Source organism: Bufo gargarizans, chromosome 2 (assembly GCF_014858855.1).
Source record: "Bufo gargarizans isolate SCDJY-AF-19 chromosome 2, ASM1485885v1, whole genome shotgun sequence".
NCBI lineage: Eukaryota > Metazoa > Chordata > Amphibia > Anura > Bufonidae > Bufo > Bufo gargarizans.
This window is the reverse complement of record NC_058081.1, coordinates 471511665-471532962: the sequence shown is the minus strand read 5'-3', so window position 1 is coordinate 471532962 and position 21298 is coordinate 471511665. Positions and strand designations below refer to the sequence as shown.

At 44.5% G+C, this 21298-nt stretch overlaps 1 protein-coding gene across 3 annotated transcripts in view; it reads right to left on the bottom strand.

Annotated features, from left to right (window-relative positions):
• PACSIN2 (protein kinase C and casein kinase substrate in neurons 2) overlaps positions 1-21298 on the bottom strand; it is a 108887-nt gene that overhangs the window by 4452 nt on the left and 83137 nt on the right. For 2 of the 3 annotated variants that reach the window (XM_044281079.1, XM_044281078.1), the window contains exons 3-9: positions 13402-13558; positions 12580-12815; positions 11744-11899; positions 6151-6326; positions 5294-5414; positions 3546-3667; positions 2149-2256 (exon numbers count right to left, since the gene is read on the bottom strand). In XM_044281079.1, the coding sequence (XP_044137014.1) occupies positions 2149-2256; positions 3546-3667; positions 5294-5414; positions 6151-6326; positions 11744-11899; positions 12580-12815; positions 13402-13558 (1076 nt within the window). The remainder of the gene's footprint in view (positions 1-2148; positions 2257-3545; positions 3668-5293; positions 5415-6150; positions 6327-11743; positions 11900-12579; positions 12816-13401; positions 13559-21298) is intronic. The other variant, XM_044281080.1, reaches the window with a different exon arrangement.

The following is a 21298-nucleotide window of genomic DNA, read 5'->3' as shown; positions in this document are numbered from 1 at the left end:
GCATTATACATCTGTATTACTCGCATGTTCCACGGCCTGATCACGGGTCAGTTAAGCCCACAGTCAGACTGTGACACCACCTATTCTTCAATGTGTTGATCACTTTGCAGGTACTGCACCCTTACTGCTGGGCAATGCATTACTGTACCTGACTGTCCCACCTGTTTTGCTGATGGTCGTGGCCCAATATATTAGAGGTACATCTACATAGTCTTCCCCATGGGATTCCTTGTAAAACAAGCACAGTATATACTGAGCTTCCATTACCCTGGGTTGCTGACTCGGGGGAGCACTCAATAACTAGTGCAGCTGCCTGTACAATGTTATAAAATAACATGTGCTACATAAAAACCACCGTCATTACAGTAGGTTAATTACTCTGAACACAAAAATCCAGTGGAAGTGCTTTTCCCATAGAAGTAAAATAGTGCTTGGCCTCCACAACACGGGATTAAAGGAATTCTACCCCAGCAGTAACATTTCCATATGAACCTTCCTTCCACATCACATCATTTTCTAGGGCGCTGAATGCAGTCAGTGATGCAAATTAGGCACCTTTTCATTCATCTAAGGCCAAGTCTATAAAGCCCTGTCCCTTAAGGCTACATTCACACGACAGTTAATGGTCACCACCAACTGAAGTCAATAGGACTATTCCCAAGCCCGTTTTTTTTTTAGCGGCCATCAAAAAAATAGGACATTTTTATTTATTTTTTAAAGCCATTTTCATGGCCAGACGGACCCCATTGAAATTACTTTGATCATTTTTAACAGACGTACACTTGCTCCCAGCATGATGACGTCACCATGCATGATCGGACATTATAAATGTTGGGAGCCACTATGGGGGACATTATAACTGCTGGGAGCCACTATGGGGGACATTATAACTGCTGGGAGCCACTATGGGGGACATTATAACTGCTGGGAGCCACTATGAGGGACATTATAACTGCTGGGAGCCACTATGGGGGACATTATAACTGCTGGGAGCCACTATGGGGGACATTATAACTGCTGGGAGCCACTATGGGGGACATTATAACTGCTGGGAGCCACTATGGGGGACATTATAACTGTTGGGAGCCACTATGGGGGACATTATAACTGCTGGGAGCCACTATGGGGGACATTATAACTGCTGGGAGCCACTATGGGGGACATTATAACTGCTGGGAGCCACTATGGGAGACATTATAACTGCTGGGAGCCACTATGGGGGACATTATAACTGCTGGGAGCCACTATGGGGGACATTATAACTGCTGGGAGCCACTATGGGGGACATTATAACTGCTGGGAGCCACTATGGGGGACATTATAAATGCTGGGAGCCACTATGGGGGACATTATAAATGCTGGGAGCCACTATGGGGGACATTATAAATGCTGGGAGCCACTATGGGGGACATTATAAATGCTGGGATCCACTATGGGGGACATTATAAATGCTGGGAGTCACTATGGGGAACATTATAAATGCTGGGAGTCACTATGGGGGACATAGCAGTCAATTATTAGAAACTAACCATTCATTCCTGATAAATGCCTGCTTGGTACAAGAGGTGAGAGCAGCATTTACGGCAACAATCACCTCCGCTGTATGGAGCCAAGGCATCGCTCATCCCCACACACATTCATTGTTTACTGGTTAGATCTGCAGCCCAGAAAGGATGATTAAGGTGACCACAACAGCCTTGCATTCACCCAAAGAACAAGCATTTGCTCATTCGTTGGGTGATCAGCGGCACCTCTACACAGGACAGTAATCATTGGCCTGTGAAAACGGACCTTTAGATGCATTTGCACCTATTAAACTGTGGATGGCGTGGTGTTATTCTAAACCATTTATGCTGCACATAGGTGGCACAAGGGGAGAAAACCTTTAAAAGCCCAGAATGTGGGAACAGAGGTTTCAGACAGACCCTAGACCCACATGCCAGTTTCCAGTTAATAAGCATCATTAATAGACATCAGGAAAAGAAAATGTTTGTTAGTGTCCGGCGCTAGAGGGAAAACACTGTTAAGGAGAGGACAAGTGGAAGGAGTAGAGTTTCATGCGCTGTGCTCCGTGACTCCTGTCTCACCACCCCTATGGACAAACAAGTGCAGACTAGAAGAGACAACACGGAAGATGGCATCACCAACTTTTTAGTTTTACTGTCCTCCTTCTCAATGATAGTGTTCGTCTCCTCCTCGTCCTCAAACGGGTTGTTACTTGATTGTGTGGACTGTACTGACTGGACACTAAGATGGCTATGTGGGAAGAAGAGAGCAGGCACATGAAACAACCAAGCGGGATATGCCTTGGGAGGAAAGAGCAGTTCTATACATTACATATGGGAAGTACACAGTTTATATCAACGTTATCTACACAGGAGTTGTGCTAAAATCATGACGTAGACATCCAACCATCACAAAGTACTCACACTTTCCCACAGGGAAACATTGACCTTATGTGCAAGTCACATTAATACCATAATTTAACCGACTAAATGATGAGGGCTTGTTTTTTCCAGAACAAACTGTAATTTTTATTGGTGGTATGACTAAAAAGTGGCGAATCGCGCGTCTTTCATTTTGCTTCCTGTAATAGTGTTTCTTACACATTACATTTAGTAAAAAAAAAAAAAAAAAAGAAGTTTAGACAATTGTCATAGGTGGCAATACTTTTTTTTGTTGTTGTTTATATATTTTATGTAAAATTGAGAAAAAGGGGTGATTTTACCTTTTTTTATATTTTGGTGTTTTTTTTATATACATTTTAAACTTTTAATCATTTTTTATTTAATAACTATTAGCCCCTTAGGGGGCTAGAACCAGGGATATTTTGATCCCTTCTCCTATTCACTCGAACAGAGATCTATTATGGTGAATGGCATTCTGACACGCTCCCTGCTGAGCTGTGCCTCGTGCAAAGCACAGCAGGGAGCTTACCATGGCAGGCCTGGTAAGCTTCAGAAGCGCTCAGAAAGCAGAGGGAGCTGCATCTTGTCTTGATGTATTTCTGAGAAAAAATACTTTTGTTCATTATGCAAATTAGGGCTTTGTTGCCCTGAGGAGCTAAGGTGCATGAGGGTCTAGGCCCCACCTGTCTGTGTACTGAAAGCCTCATTTAGATAAAGAATAAAAGCCTCAAGTGGACACCCACTGCAGCTTCAAAGCTACATGCATCTGAACACCTTCTTGGCAAGGTCACAGCTTTAAACCGAACCGCCGGCGCACAAACGGCAGGCAGACAACACAGGGCTGCCGGTGGACTTTTGGAGTGGTGTCAGTGCCAAAATACCGCTGGCAGATTCTGCAGTGTTGTCCTAAGTTGTCAATTTCCCTGCAGTGCCACCACAGGGTAACTGAAGCATTTCATGGTACCCACTGAAAGACGCTGAAGTGATTAGCCTATGGTACTGAACTGAGATCACCTGTATATGACCCTTAACAAGGTACATAGATTTGGGTTTTCTAAACCAATCACCTCCTTTAGCAACTGAATACCGTGAACTAGCCAGGGTGCTAGATGGAGAAAGACACATGAGCAGACCCACCTGCTGTGTTTATTCTGCACAGACCCCTCGCCCGCTTGACTGATTCCAGTTAGAGTGACCCCCTCTCCAGGCTTCTTCTTCTCTCTTCGGCTCAGGGTACGGTTTAAGTCAGCAGACCATTCCTACAAAGGGTTAATCAAAATGAAATGGAGTGCCTATTCAGCAGTACACCTCTCTATCTATTAGGGGGCACTATCACACAAAGTAAGTAATAAAGAATATCTGCCTGAGCCAATAGGCCATTTTTATTTTCTCTTGAGAGAAAAGCAAATGAAATAGAACGGGTCATGCAGCATGCGGGGAGACCGGAGGATGGTGGATATAGTCACGGGTGGTACAGGGGACAAAAAAAAACAAAACACTGGATCGTGATCGCGTAACTGGAGCACGAGGAGAACCCACCACCAGGTTGCCATGACAACACAGAATATCAGAGAGCATTAGGCCTAAAGCTATCCAGTCATGTTACACGCACCATTAACGTCAGTACAATCTCTTCGGGTTCTTCTGAACAGCTCCATATTAAAGCCAAATGCCAAACCTTAAAGATTTACATTTGCAGAGAAAAGGCAATCTGCTATTACAGCTGTTGACCACAGCGGGGCAGCAGTCGTGTTTGCAGAGGTGCTATGGCCAGCTCCAACTCCGTCTCTCCCATCACATTCCGACTTATGCGTTAAGCGCACTGTAAAAACGGAGGTTTCCTTTGGACTCCGCATTTCACATCCAGTCACCATCTGAACGGTGGGAACTACAAACACCAGCACAACCTGCTATGTATTAAAGGGATTGTACAGCATTAGAAACTATGGGTTTCATATTTTTTCCTTTTCCCAGAGAGGGCACCCCAGTTATACATCACTTGTGTACGCTACTACATCTCATCCTCATTGAATGGAGCCGAGCTGCCATATCTGAAACAACCAATGGATACGGTTTGCAATATCTGCCCCATACAACTTCCACCACTACGTTAACCACCCTTACACCGCTTCCACGCAGTCAGTGTTGGATCAGTGATTGTGAGCCAAAACCAGGAGAGGGAGCTACACAGAGATAAGGTATAATGGAAAGATTTGCTCTGGTTCTGTGTTTAGACCTGTGCCTAGTTTTGGCTTAAAATCACTGACGGAAATCACTGACCAAACATTGATGCGTGACTCCTGAGGAACTACAAATATCAGCTGGTCATGAAAGGAAATGCATGCCACATAAAATCCTAAAAATAAACCAAAGATATAGCCTACATAAAAAAAAAAAAATAAAAAAAAAAATAAAAAAAAAAAACATGGGTGCTGGTGTCCCCACCCAATAATCTTGCTGTGCTGCCAAACACAGATAAGACATATGTAAAGTGAAGACGTTACTTACTTCATCCTTATGTCCGGCAAGGCAAGAGAGACAGGAGGAGAATTATTCACATTGTGATATAACATGTTCAGACCTAATAATAATTCTGGTGGCATGGTATAACGAGATATGTGCCAGCCATCGGTAACCCTCCCTGTTATCCAACTGCAATGAGTCATTAAAGGCGGCATATAGAACGTGGTCATCCTCGCTGGGAGGGGGGCCACTGCTCTGTCCTTGAATTCTCTGCATTGCTGAGGGATCAGTGTGACGACAAAGGTTGGGATTGTGGAGGAATCAGCATTTTTACGCTGGAGAGAGTTCTAGACGTGCCATCAATATACAGACAACAGATCCCTTCCCCCCCCCATGACCGTTGACAGTCCCTAAGATCTCACCTCGAACTGGGGCCAGTTCATGGACATTCCGGGCCCGTGATTGTTCTTGAACCACTTCAGGTCCTCTAGAACGTCTGCCGTCTTTATGGAATACTCCAGGTCTCTGTATATGCTGGAATAACTGAGGAGGGGAATCATACATTACATTTGCGGTACTCATTTCTCATAGTTGTTACCCTTACTAACTCGTCTGTAAATCAGCCGCTAGGTGCACTCGCTGCCACAGATTCGCACAATAATTAGCCTCACTGTTATTCAGTGGGGCTCAACCTTGCAGTTTCTGACAGAAATGACATGACATCTACTCCACAATTTTTTCCCTCTGTGCAGCTGAAAATCCTTGCAGAAATTTTCTAATGAATGTAAATGGCTTTTGAACCATACCTTACCTATCTAAATCCATACAGATCTTCCCCATCCTTATCGCCTCCATGCATCCAGGTGTCCCCACCCATCTCCTCCATCCACCTATCCATGCATCCAGGTGTCCCCACCCATCTCCTCCATCCACCTATCCATGCATCCAGGTGTCCCTGTCCCTATCCAGTCATCCATCTATCCAGGTGTCTCCATCCAGTCATCCATCTATCCAGATGTCTCCATCCATCCACCCTTACAGATCTCACCATCCTTATCTGCTCCATCCACCTAGCCATCTATCCAGGTGTCCCCATCCAGTCATCCATCTATCCAGGTGTCTCCATCAATCCAACCCCTACAGGTCTCACCATCCTTCCAGATGTATCTCTATCGATCCAACTATGTCTATTGATCCATCGATCTCTGTCTCTATAATGTTCATGTCTCTGCACCATAAAAGTGTTTAACCATATGGTAACCTGGATTAAATCTATTACCTGTCCATATTGGACAGATCGAGGTGCTTCTCAACATCCAGCAGTAGATCGCGGAAGAAGCGGAGTCTCTTATCCTCAAACTGCTGGCATTGCTCAAACACTTGCTCCATGTTTTCCATGTACTGTGGAGTGGCGCCGTCCAGGTCCTTCAGAGACTTTTCATACTTCTCTTTGGTCTGAGAGACAGAAAGGCAAAGTCATCAGTCATTTACACTTCTGCATTTTGCAAAGTTATTGTCCACCTTTAGATGTCCCTGCACAGTCTGACACTGGCAGTACAGATTGGATAGTGTCAGACTTTATAGGGATCTCCCCCCCCCCCCCAAACTGGTTACACACATTGGAACCTTCATTGCAAACTGCTAGTAATGTATTCATACCTTCTGGCAGGAATACTAAAGTAACAACCCATTACACAGCAATAAGAATAGATGCTCCAGAAATCTATTCCCTCCTGGAGGTGGACTTCAGTTCTGGCACGTGGACAGCAGAAGCTGCAACAAATTTATTGAGAGGTGTGCACCCTATGACGGATCTCAATACTGGAAAATATTAACGCTAGCGTGAAAGTAGCCTTACTATGTTAGATCTATGCTTTGTATCACTGTGTGCCTGGGATGATTAGATACTGTTGCCAGTATTGGCCATATTAGTAGCAATTTATTTCTGTATTGGGAAGAGAGATTGTATCCAATGGACCGTAGGGACGGTGTAATCAGGAATTGTGTAATTACTAGTGTTAGCTGCACTCGCTTGATTGCGGATATTTAAGTCGGAACTACCGCCAATTGTAGCGGCCCTCTTCTCTCCCTACAGACACATGAACACCTCCATTGCCCACCATTCACTCACTGGTGTTAATCAGGCTGCTTCACATTCACTCCTTCGCATGACAGACCCTGCAATTGTACACCAGCGCTTGAAAATTAGCACCCCCATCCTCCAAGACATATTTCACAGCAGCCACGTTTTATGCAGGGGTGTGCGAGGATTCAGTGTGTATTTATAGGCTGGCGATGATGTAGTGATGCTGGTATGTGTCTAGAGACTGGTGTATCTTTGTTAATTCTGATTCCACTCCGATGCCCTGATGATCGCCCCCTCGGTTCTTGCGTAGTCCTCCCAACATATTGTTTTGGGTGGGTGCATTCTAGGACATAAATTATATTTGGTGTTTGACAGTTGACTAATCGTCTAATTTCAAATTCACGACTGGTGGTGAGGTTCCTAGAGCCTTACATTTTCATATATATGGCCAAAAGGTACAGTGTCCACAAGGGTAAGTGCCAACTGTTTTATTTAGGACGTCACCAAGAACTGTATCTAATCATCCCAATCACACAGTGATATAAAGTATAGATCTAACAACATAACTTTATGAAAACCTGCAGTTTTAAACATTCTACTGATTTTCTTTTCTATATTCACATTTGGGATTATAATTTTAAAACGAGTAATAGTAAAAGTGAATTTTTGTGGTGTGATAGAAGAGGGTTTTCTTTTTGGCCCTTGGCCATATGTCTTTAATAAATGACCCCCAATGTCTAACTCTAAGCCAGAAATAAAATAGAAGGTAGAATTTCACAAAACTGGAAGCCAAAGACCGAAAAGAGAGAAGCAATCAGGAACTTCCTCTTGCAAGCCATTGAAACTAGTCATGAGACAGCTAATCTAGGCTCATAACATGAAATAGGACATATTCATCATATGTTGTCCAGCAATTAAAAGGGTTGTCCCATGAAAAAGATTCTACAGTGTTCAAACTGGCACCTGGATCTGAATACTTTTGTAATTACATGTAATTAAACATTTATTATAGCTACTGAGTTATTCAATGAAATCTGTCTGTATAGCGCCACCTGCTGTTTGCCCTTTTTCTAATTTCTCTGTCCTGCTCACTGAGACGGCAGCACATGCTCAGTTCCATCCTTCAACTGCCACCAGCTGCAGCAGAAAGGACACGGCCCCCTCTGAGAAAGGACACGGCCCCCTCTGAGAAAGGACACGGCCCCCTCTGAGAAAGGACACGGCCCCCTCTGAGAAAGGACACGACCCCCTATAAATGTAGTTGAACAATTGGAGCAATAAACGGGGAGATCTCCGGATTAATGTGCGATACAGGGCTGGTCTAGCTTTCTTAGAAAGAGATGGTCATGTCCTAGATTATGTATTCTTTTCACTTTATTCATGGGATAACCCCTTTAACCAGATCAGAGCCTTACTCCGCTACCAGCCCAGCATACCAACAGAGGTTACCGATAAACACCAGTGTAAAGAGTGAAGGTATTTAAAAAAAAAAAAAAAAGACAAATTATCTTCCATAATCCCACCATTGCCTCCCTTCACATGATCATCACCCCCTCTCCTGAAATACTCTGTGCTGCTGGATGAATGCTCCTTTCACAATCATCTGTGGTCACTTCTCTCTATTCCTCGTTCACACTTGTACATGCAGCCCTGCCTTGACCAATATTAGTCCATGAGCGGACTCATCACTATCCTGCACAAGATCAGCACACCCCTCTCCTGAAATACCCTGTGCTGCTTTTCACCATCAATCCTCCACATGCTCCCCTTCCCCTCCTCACAGTAAAACACAGCTTCTGAAAACGCAGCACAATCTTTACTTATATAAGGCCATTATTTGACGAGACACTACCTACCACCTTAGGCCTCTTGCGGTTCGTTTTAAACAGATCAGTTTTTCATTATTGTTTTTTTTTGTTTTAGTAGTGTTTCCGTTTCCATTCCGCAAACGGAAACATGGCATATACAGTATACAGTAATTACATTGAAAAATTGGGCTGGTCAGAAAATTTTCAATAGATGATTCGGCAAAAACGGAAACAGAAACGGAAGACATACGGATGCATTCCATTTTTTTTCTGCAGAACCATTGACTTGAATGGAGCCACGCAACGTGATTTGCAGGCAATAATAAAACATGTTTTATCTTTGAACGGAACGGGAACGGAAACGGAATGCATACGAAATACCTTCCTTTTTTTGCGGATCCATTGAAATGAAAGGTTACATATAGTGTCCGTATGCGGAACGCAAAAAAAGGAACAGAAACAGAAAAACAAAAAAAAACAGTTGTGTGAAAGAGGCCTTATATGTACATTCATTAAAAACTCTGTGCTGCTTCCTCCACTATCAGTATTTGATTTCACTCCTAAAATACTCTGTGCTGTTACTTCACCATTTTAAAAGGGTTTTTTCCCTTAAAATTTTGCTATGCTTCAGAAAAGCCGTAAAGTTCAGCTAGGTCATCCTCACAGCCACCCACGTCATGGTGAGTAGGGATGTCCCCTTCTCCAATGTCCAATACATTATTCACCTGGGCTCCATGAATTATTTAATGGGTTCTAACAGTTTCTCAAGATGTAGATCAGGATTTTCATGCATAAAAACAAGAGGTCACCGTCCTGACAACCAACAGGCACAAGATATTCGGAAAAAGAAAAGATGCTCCAACGCAGTTTGTTATATAAGCGCATGTGCTGGCGGCCTATAGCCTCGATGTTTTTGTCCTGAAATGTACTCTCTTAGGTCTATTCTGGTAATTCCCCCATGTCTTACCTACACCCACCACATACACACCCCTTGACTTACACAGCAAGTTTACCCAGATCGCTATGGCTGGTCTGTCGCTGGTAATAAAAATCTGCTGGATTTCAATGGGAGGTTCATTTACAGAGTATAGCAAGGTGGGATTGGGACAATGCCCACTGGCATCCAGCTGTTTGGATACGTTCACACAGAACGTAAAGACCAGTGGAAAAATCAGCAAGGAATCCGCAGCAAAATCCACATGAGATGCATGCAGAATTGCCTTAGATTGGATTTCATGCTTTCTGGTGCATCGGGTGCACAGTGGAAACTAGTGCAGATTTTCTATACAGTATGTGGATAATATCTCCATCCACTTTGCTGTGACTGTAAAATGCTGCAAATTTTCCACCCACACTTCTGTGGCAGCATATCCCCCCCCCCCCCATGTGGAGGTGCCCTTAGTAATCTGAATTATGTGTAGTCTAATGAGCCAAAAACAGATGCTTTAGATTCTGTTCACACTGTTACAGATCCACTGCGTCTGCTGGCAGCCCCTACAGACCCCTATGGCTGTGCCACAAGGATGCTGTCCAAGTCCTGCATTATCCTCCTTTAACACCCTGGGTTATGGATCATGCCACAAGGGTGAAATTTAGGGTACTTTCACACTAGCGTTTTTCTTTTCCGGCATAGAGTTCCGTCCTAGGGGCTCAATACCGGAAAAGAACTGATCGGTTTTATCCCCATGCATTCTGAATGGAGAGCAATCCGTTCAGGATGCATCAGGATGTCTTTAGTTCAGTTTTTTGGCTGATCAGGACAAAAATAAAATCGTAGCATGCCCAAAAAAACGAAACACTTTTTTTTTTTTTTTTCCCCATAGGAATGTATTAGTGCCGGATCCGGCATTCAAAATAACGGCATGCTGGATCCGTGCACAAGTAAATGGCAGATCCGTTTTGCCTTATGACACCGGAAAGTCGGATCCGGTATTGCAATGCATTTTTCTGACTGATCAGGATCCTGATCAGTCTTACAAATGCCATCAGTTGGCATGCGTTTTGCCAGATCCGGCAGGCAGTACCGGCGACGGAACTGCTTGCTGGATCACTCTACCGCAAGTGTGAAAGTAGCCTTACGGCGTGATGCAGATGACATGCTGAGAATTAGTTTGTTTATAGATGAGGTCTGATTTTCAGAGGGTGGTCTAAGGAGAATATTTTGGCTTTGAATGTGGAAACGATAAAATAAGTGATACATTCAAAGAAGCAGGGACATCAAGTTGGGACACAGCAGAAATTGAAGGGGTTGGCTAGGAAAAAACACGTCTGCTTTCTTCCAAAAACTTCAAACTGCCCACAGGTTGTGTATGGCATCATGGTGTCTGGTATGAAAGCTCAGCTCCAGTGACGAGAGATGAGCTAAGCTTCCATACCAGACTCTGCCTATGGTCATATTTTTCCCAACCTGGGCAACCCCTTTAAGCGTTTAGGGATTACCTTCACGTATGACCTGACATGGCCAGCAGCTTATTTTCTTCTTAAGATTTCTAGTGTTGCAGCTTTGCAGAGGTTCTATCAGACTTATGGCATGAGCTATGGGTTGGAAAAGCTAATCATGAAGGGTGCTAAATGTTCTAGATCTATTCCAGGCTTTAGAATGGTCTGGGATTTTTCAGGAACGGTGTGTTAACAACCAAAATTTTGGAGGAACCAAGTCTTTTGAAACTTTTACCCTCCAGACGGAGGTTATTGTGTGACGTAACATGATAGGTGGAGGGCCCTGGTACAGAGTTCATTCTGTGACCAAGGAGAGTCAAGTAATCCCTGTGGTTCTAAGATAATGGTTTCAGGAAATCATTGCAGTTCAGTGCCTACACAGAAAACACCACAAGTGAAATGAATTCCTTGCACCAAGTTGTCACTGCAGATTACGGAGTCTATTTGCTGAGCAGGGCGTTACTCAAGTGAAGGAATACAACTGGAAGCTTTCCTGAATACACAACGGTGGAGCAGAGATTAGCTGCCACATCCGGTACCTTCTGAGAATCCTGCTTGCTCTTCTCCACCTTGTCTTGGAGTTTCTTCAGTTGTTCTGGATTGAGAGCAGGATCGGCTTTGCTGTTGGTCTCTCTGGAGATGGCGAGCTTCTCCTCCTTGCATGCAGCATGGTATGCCTTCTTACACCCCTCCAACTACACAGGACACAGACGAGGGGAGAAAAATAATACTCAAACTTTGATCCTGTTTTTTATGATAACAAATTTCACAATGTATCTTTATAGGAATCAGAGTTTCATTTTTTACCGTTCTCCCTGCATGAAGCCATAGAGATACATGACACCTGCCAGGAACTACCACTATGGGGATATTATCGACTACTGGTGTATGCAGCCTCCAATAAATCAGTATGCAATAAGATCCTAAGCTCCCCCTAGTGGTGACTGAATATGCCAATAATGTCATCATTGAATGTATGACAAGGGATAAAGGACTCAACGGGACAAAAACTAGGCCCAAAACCACTATAAAGATATATACTTTTGAATGGGTTCACATTACAAAATAGTAGTTCTGTGGGGTGAAGGAGGGTGACGAAATCCCACTCATTAGTCCTACACTACCAGTCAATTAGTGCAACTTCCTTGCATAAAGCTGGACAGATCTCTGCTACTTGGACCCCTGAGTGTCACTTGGGGTGAAAGGTAGGATAATGAGCTTTAGCTCAAACCTTAATAGGGTATTCACATCTCACACACATTTAAGTCATATCTGCAAAATATGCCATACATGCCTGACAGGGAAGATCTCAGAGCTGGGACCTGGACCTATTGGGAGAACAAAAGGTCCTGCAACCTTCCTTACTAATTCTCACCTCTTTCAGTTTCTTTGCCCATGGCTTCTGTGCTTTCCTAAAGCCATCTTCAGCTTCTTTAGTCTCCTTAAAGCCTCCCATCATCTGTTTGTGGTAGGCTTCCTTTTGCCAGTTCTTTACTTTCTCAAAGTCGTCATTCATCAATGCATTCTTCACCTCTAGGTGGAGTTCGCTGACTCTCTCGGCTTCACTCATCAAGGCATGCCAGGCCTTCTCCACAGTGCCGTACTGAGGCCCTAACAGAGGCAAAGAGTCATTATTCTGTGAGATTTCAGCTCTTAAGTATTGTGAATGCAGCTCTGGAGTATAATACAGACTGTAATAATACGGAATACCACCATATAAGCATGAATTCATATATATACTTACAAATTTCATTAATAGTGCATTACTCACGACCTGTATTATACTCCAGAGCTGCATTCACAATTCTGCTGGTTAATACAGACAGACCCACTGCTGTAGAACGAGACAACTTTGCCAGGATACAGATTCCTAGACAGTTCTTTGCATAAAGATTACATTCAAGAAAATGTAAATTGTAAAAATAAGGTGTGTGCAGACACTGAACAAGCAAGAAGTTCAGAGATTTGAACTCTGCAGCCTGTATAATTATGCACGCAGCTGCAGACGAGATTGGGATTTAATAAGTACTGAACTGAATATGGAGATGATATATGCAGGAATGTATGTATGTATGTATGTAGATGCATCGTCATATGCTCATTTTGTTGTTTTTTATGCGGGAAAAGAAGAGATCTATGCATGACCAGAAGTGAAAGCATCTCCTGCGTATTCGATATCTCACAGATTCCTTCTTACCTTTCTCTACAAGCTGCTTCCACCTCTTTGACCACTCTGTCAGCTGCTGTGCGTAACCCTTCTCGATCTTTGCCCGCTCATGAATACAGTTCATTAAATCATTGCAGAGTCTGTGCCCATCATCTATTCTCTTCACTGCACGCTTGTAATTGCCAATCTGTCGAAAATAATAAATATAAGTAACGTATAGAGAAAAGCATGGCATTGTTTCTCTATAAAGATTAGCATTCAATGGGTTAAAGGGTATATAACCTTTAGAGATATATATATTTTTATTTATTTTTATTGCTCCGATTCTCCTTCCGTTTTGTGCATACAGCTCCTATGCAGAGCCATGTGTCCCCATGGTTGCAGCTAAAAACAAACCCCGAGTGTAGTCTGCAGTCCTCCTTTATGACTGTAGGATCATGGGCCCTTCAGCAGGGGCGTAGCTAGAAAGGACTGAGCCACACAGGAAACATGAATGGGGCCCTTCGAACCTCAGCAACTTCTTTGCAACCGCCTTTTTCCCGTACAACCGCCACTCCTGTGGCTTGGTAAGAACGCATTCTCAGACGAGGCCCTGCAGCCGCTCAGTCTACTTCCTACAGCGTCTCTGTATATATTGTCATTGTATAAAACTGTTAAGGGGGTCCACTCCTGACAAAATCTTTTAGTCCTCGTCCTGGGTGGGCCCCTTCTGAGTTCGGCTCCAAGGAAGCGGCTTCCCCTATAGCTACGCCCCTGCCCTTGAGCAAAGTCATAAAGCAGTAGGGTGATAGATTTTCAGTTAGAAGGTCCCTTGCATTAGGGGGGCATTTTAAGTCCATATATGACTACAACAAAGAGAAAAACTACAAAATGACAATGCATTCATCGTCCGTACGTTCATAAGACTACAAACGGCCTTATTAGTGATATAAAGGAATGTACATTGCATCCAGTGCACAACATGTAAACTCTCAAACGCTGGCTGCACGATCCACAGGTTATAGGAACATAATTGGGAACACATAAGGGATTCTTTTAACCCTAAAACTAATAATCACTCTGACGTCTCAAAGCTTTTTTTACATACTTCTGCTAACGATTTGCCTGGGTTTTTGTCCAAAGAGAGGCAGAAACTGGAGGGGGACACCTTTGAACGAATTTGTATTGGATTTGCAGTGACCCAGTGGTCAATGCAAATACTCTAATAAGAATCAGTCTCTCCCGCCATCAGTCCCCCAACGTCTCCCCCCCCCCCCCCCCCATATCGGGAAAAGAGCCCCGCAAGGTGGTGGTTGGAGGATTCTGGTCCGGCCACCGCCAAGCGCGATCCCCATAAAAGTGAATGGGAGTGCACTGCGCATGACTGGCCATCGCTTCCATTTACTTCTATGGGCCCGACAGAAATGGCCGAGCCAGTGCTCGGCTATTTTTGGCCGCCTCATAGAAAATAAATGGAGCGTGGCTGCGCATGTGCAGTGCGCCCTCCAACACTTTCGGGGCTCTGTTCTCAATAAAAGTGCGGGTCCCAGTGGTTGGACCCACAACTATAAGACAATGGGGGCATATCCTAGCTCTATGCCCCCTTTGTATGTGATGAAACAACCCCTTTAAGTCACAGCAAATACAGAATGACCTCCATTTGCCCACTCAATTCTAGCCTGCACAGTGCATAACGGTCTAGATTATGGACTCCAGGAAGAGGACCTTCTAACAACTGTGCAGGTTACACTGCCGACTATAGAGGAGGACCTCATTCTAACAACTCCATTTTAGCCTGCTCTGTACTGAGCGTGCCCCCCTCACAGATTTACACCCCATGAAGCCCCCCCACACACACACACAGATGTGCACCCTCATGGCCCACAGAATCTGTCAAGTGCCCCCACCTCTCACAGGAATGCATCCCATGAAACCCTCACTGATATACACCACGTAAGTCCCTTTCACCCAGATCTGTACTGTAAGGCCTTCTATACGCGCCCATCTGTTAAAGGGCTGCACAAAGCAGATGGCACTGTCATATTACTGACCGAGAGAGAAAGATAATTTGCACCCCTTTGGTCAGATTGGGAAGATTTCACAGTTTATCTGGAAAGAGACTCAGAAGACCACTATACGGTCTACCCCTTACATGGAACCTTGGGAAAACTATTTGATGCATTGTTTAAAGACTGGACCTTCTCCTGCAAGTGCGTGTATATACCATGTACATACCAACTGTACCTAGTTTCTTCCGTAAATGTTGGTTGCACAGAAACCAGCCTCATCATTGCTCTGTATCCTCACCTGCACTGCCAAGGGAGCCCTGCCTTGCACCCCAAAACCCACTGACACTAAGTGCACCCCAGCCACCACCAAGCAGGAGATCCTAAACCAGGGTTTGCCCTGAGGAGAAGAAAAGGGTGGGTGACCGCACCAGTGGTGACTGCCAAGGAGTACTACTATGATCATTCTCGCCACCAATACCGCTCTCGTCCTCTCCATCTCTTATGTGTCCTGAATTTCACATTTCCCTTACACTTTTGATAAACATCTGGAGTGTTTTTTTTTTTGTTTTTTTATGCACCAAAAAAATAAAATAAAATTTACACTAAAAACCTGTGCGTGAAACCAGCCTAGAGAGTGTGCAGCGTATGTGAACGGTCAGGTGTGGCTGTGTATATGCCACCGCTCATGCTCTACACCTTAGTAGGTGACAAACACACCAGGGTGTTATGAGACAAGTTGCCCAAGGATTTCTCTCCATTTTATATGTTGGCTATTTTTAGTAGGTGCCGTCTATTTGATTTTAATGGATCAAATAAAAAGAGGATTCCTTTTTACCATCTTGGCGCAGGTACTTCCATTGTAAAGCTTTGCAGCCTATGCCGACCTAAAAGCTCTTCCAACTGAGTAAACCAGGCCTGGTGGGTTGGTGATCAGGCTTTACAGCGCTGTGCTGTTTTTTTTTTTAATTTAATAAATTTTTATTGATATACAAAAGATTCGTTTACATAATACATAACAAATAGATCATTCCCCATCCTTCCCTTGATCCTGGCAACTGGAGAGCTATATAGTAACTGAACCATCGCCCTGAATCTGGGGCCGAAGCCCATTTTTTTCATCACCTCCCAAAGGAAGACCCACTCCACCCTGTCGAAGGCTTTGGTAGCGTCCAGCGACAGGACGGAGCGGGTACCGCACCCCGGAGACTGAATATTCATAAATAGCCTATGTAAATTGTGATGTGTGCCCCTTCCTGGCATAAAACCATTTTGGTCTGGGTGTATAATAGTGGGTATAACCCGAGAAAGCCTCCTGGCCAGAACTTTTGATAATAACTTAACGTCAGTATTTAATAAAGAGATTGGTCTATAGGAACTCAATTCTTTCGGGTCCTTATCCTTTTTAGGGATCAAAACAATGAGGGCCTCCATCATAGAACATGGCAAGTCCCCTCCCCTCATTGCATGAGAAAAGACCTCTAGCAGCTGAGGGAGAATCACTTCACCATTCCTACGGTAAAATTCGTATGGAAGGCCATCTAGGCCTGGCGATGAGTTCCCCGAGATAGACCCCAGAGCCTCCTGCAGCTCTGGCAAAGACAGCTCCTCCTCTAAACATTCCATTTGGGTTGTGCTTAAGGTCGACAATGGGATCCCATCCAAAAACCGCATCGCCAGGTCAGATGACAGGCCAGAAGAGGATCTATACAGCTGGGAAAAGTACTGCAGAAAGGTATCCGCAATCCCCTCTGGCTCTACTATAGTTTCCCCCTCTAAGTTGCGAATCGACAGAATAAGTTTATTTTTCTTATCTTGTTGTGTAATTATTCTGGCCAGGAGCTTACCGGGGCGTCCAGACTCCGAAAAATCCTTTAACCCCTTAAAGAGTACTCTATGATTTGCTTTCTCGATTAAGTAGAGCGCTGTGCTGTTTAATGTCATTGTAATAGCACCAATTGCAATAAAAGATAACAACTATTCCAGTATACTACAGCACCGGGGGCCATTTCCTCTGCTGATACCTTTGTCAATACGTCTAGTGCAATAAAAATTACAGTCATAGTCAATCCACTAATTAACTCCATTGGGAAATAACTTCACACCTCCTTCATGTCTCTTATGGATCAAAACACTTACAGTATCTCACAAAAGTGAGTACACCCCTCACATTTTGTAAATATTTTATTATATATTTTCATGGGACAACACAGAAGATCTGACACTTTGATACAATGTAAAGTAGTCAGTGTACAGCTTGTATAACAGTGTAAGGCTACTTTCACACTAGCGTTCATGGGTCCGTTCGTGAGCTCCGTTTGAAGGGGCTCACGAGCGGACCCAGACGCCTCCGTCCAGCCCTGATGCAGTCTGAATGGAGCGGATCCGCTCAGACTGTATCAGTCTGGCGGCGTTCAGCCTCCGCTCCGCTCGCCTCCGCACGGACAGGCGGACAGCTGAACGCTGCTTGCAGCGTTCAGCTGTCCGCCTGGCCGTGCGGAAGCGAGCGGATCCGTTCAGACTTACAATGTAAGTCAATGGGAACGGATCCGCTTGAAGATGAGCCCATATGGCTCAATCTTCAAGCGGATCCATCCCCCATTGACTTTACATTGAAAGTCTGAACGGATCCGCTCAGGCTACTTGCGAACTTAGAATTTTTTCTAAGTTATTAATGCAGACGGATCCGTACTGAACGGAGCCTCCGTCTGCATTAATATGATCGGATCCGTTCAGAACGGATCCGATCAAGCGCAAGTGTGAAAGTAGCCTAAATGTGGTGTGCCCTCAAAATAACTCAACACAGCCATTAATGTCTAAACCGCTGGCAACAAAAGTGAGTACACCCCTAAGTGAAAACGGCCAAATTGTGCCCAATTGGCCATTTTTCCTCCCCGATGTCATGTGACTCGTTAGTGTTACAAGGTCTCAGGTGTGAATGGGGAGCAGGTGTGTTAAATTTGGTGTTATCGCTCTCACACTGTCTCATACTGGTCACTGGAAGTTCAACATGGCACCTCATGGCAAAGAACTCTCTGAGGATCTGAAAAAAAAGAACTGTTGCTCTACATAAAGATGGCCGAGGCTATAGGAAGATTGTCAACACCATGAAACTGAGCTGCAGCACGGTGGCCAAGACCATACAGCAGTTTAACAAGACAGGTTCCACTCAGAACAGGGCTCGCCATGGTCAACCAAAGTAGTTGAGTCCATGTGCTCAGCGTCATATCCAGAGGTTGTCTTTTCAAAATAGACGTATGAGTGCTGCCAGCATTGCTGCAGAGGTTAGAGGGGTGGGGGGTCAGCCTGTCAGTGCCCAGACCATACACAGCACACTGCATCAAATTGGTCTGCATGGCGGTCATCCCAGAAGGAAGCCTCCACTAAAGATGATGCACAAGAAAGACCGCAAACAGTTTGCTTAAGACAAGCAGACTAAGGACATGGATTACTGGAACCATGTCCTGTGGTCTGATGAGACCAAGAGAAACTTATTTGGTTGAGATGGTGTCAAGCGTGTGTGGAGGTAACCAGATGAGGAGTACAAAGGCAAGTGAGTCCTGCCTACAGTCAAGAATGGTGGTGGGAGTGTCATGGTTTGGGGCTGCATGAGTGCTGCCGGCTGTGGGGAGCTAGTTCATTGAGGGAACCATGAATGCCAACATGTACTGTGACATACTGAAGCAGAACATGATCCCCTCCCTTTCAGAAATTGGGACGCAGGGCAGTATTCCAACATAATAATGACCCCAAACACACCTCCAAGACAACTACTGTCTTGCTAAAGAAACTGAGGGCAAAGGTGCTGGACTGGCCAAGCATGTCACCAGACCTAAACCCTATTGAGCATCTTAGGGCAGGGCTTGACAAATTTCCTTGGAATCTAGGAGCCAGCTAAAAAAGTTAGGAGCCTTTTTATTTTATTTTACCGTATAAAGCCTTATTTTCAGTGACAAAAATAACACCTTTTAAATTAACATATAAAGAATTCTAGAACCAAACCACATTGGCATTGTTTATCATCAGTGTACTGTGACATCACCGTGTGCCGCATCTCCTCAGTGTTTATCATCAGTGTACTGTAACATCACCGTGTGCCGCATCTCTTCAGTGTTTATCATCAGTGTACTGTGACATCACCGTGTGCCGCATCTCTTCAGTGTTTATCATCAGTGTACTGTGACATCACCGTGTGCCGCATCTCTTCAGTGTTTATCATCAGTGTACTGTGACATCACCATGTGCCGCATCTCCTCAGTGTTTATCATCAGTGTACTGTGACATCACCGTGTGCCGCAACTCCTCAGTGTTCATCAGTGTACTGTAACGTCACTGTGTGCCGCATCTCTTCACATTGTTTATCATCATTGTACTGTGACATCACCGTGTGCCGCATCTCCTCAGTGTTTATCATCAGTGTACTGTGACATCACTGTGTGCCGCATCTCTTTAGTGTTTATCATTAGTGTACTGTGACATCACCGTGTGCCGCATCTCTTCAGTGTTTATCATCAGTGTACTGTGACATCACCGTGTGCCGCATCTCTTCAGTGTTTATCATCAGTGTACTGTGACATCACCGTGTGCCGCATCTCTTCAGTGTTTATCATCAGTGTACTGTGACATCACCATGTGCCGCATCTCCTCAGTGTTTATCATCAGTGTACTGTGACATCACCGTGTGCCGCAACTCCTCAGTGTTCATCAGTGTACTGTAACGTCACTGTGTGCCGCATCTCTTCACATTGTTTATCATCATTGTACTGTGACATCACCGTGTGCCGCATCTCCTCAGTGTTTATCATCAGTGTACTGTGACATCACTGTGTGCCGCATCTCTTTAGTGTTTATCATTAGTGTACTGTGACATCACCGTGTGCCGCATCTCTTCAGTGTTTATCATCAGTGTACTGTGACATCACCGTGTGCCGCAACTCCTCAGTGTTCATCAGTGTACTGTAACGTCACTGTGTGCCGCATCTCTTCAGTGTTTATCATCAGTGTACTGTGACATCACTGTGTGCCGCATCTCCTCAGTGTTTATCATCAGTGTACTGTGACATCACCGTGTGCCGCATCTCCTCAGTGTTCATCATTGTACTGTGACGTCACGGTGAGCCGCATCTCTTCACATTGTTTATCAGTGTACTGTGACGTCACTGTGTGCCGCATCGCTTCACATTGTTTATTATCAGTGTACTGTGACGTCACTGTGTGCAGCATCTCTTCAGTGTTTATCATCAGTGTACTATGACGTCACTGTGTGCCGCATCTCTTCAGTGTTTATCATCAGTGTACTGTGACGTCACTGTGTGCCGCATCTCTTCACATTGTTTATCAGTGTACTGTGACGTCACTGTGTGCCGCATCGCTTCACATTGTTTATTATCAGTGTACTGTGACGTCACTGTGTGCAGCATCTCTTCAGTGTTTATCATCAGTGTACTGTGACGTCACTGTGTGCCGCATCTCTTCAGTGTTTATCATCAGTGTACTGTGACGTCACTGTGTGCCGCATCTCTTCACATTGTTTATTATCAGTGTACTGTGACGTCACTGTATGCAGCATCTCCTCAGTGTTTATCATTGTACTGTGACATCACTGTGTGCCGCATCTCTTCAGTGTTTATTAGTGTACTGTAACATCACTGTGTGTTGCATCTCCTCAGTGTTTATCATTGTACTGTGACGTCACTGTGTGCCGCATCTCCTCAGTGTTTATTAGTGTACTGTAACGTCACTGTGTGCCGCAACTTCTCAGTGTTTATCATTGTACTGTGACATCACTGTGTGCAGCATCTGTTCACATTATTTATTATCAGTGTACTGTGACATCAATGTGTGCCGCATCTCCTCAGTGTTTATCATTGTACTGTGACGTCACTGTGTGCCGCATCTCCTGTGTTTATTAGTGTACTGTAACATCACTGTGTGCCGCAACT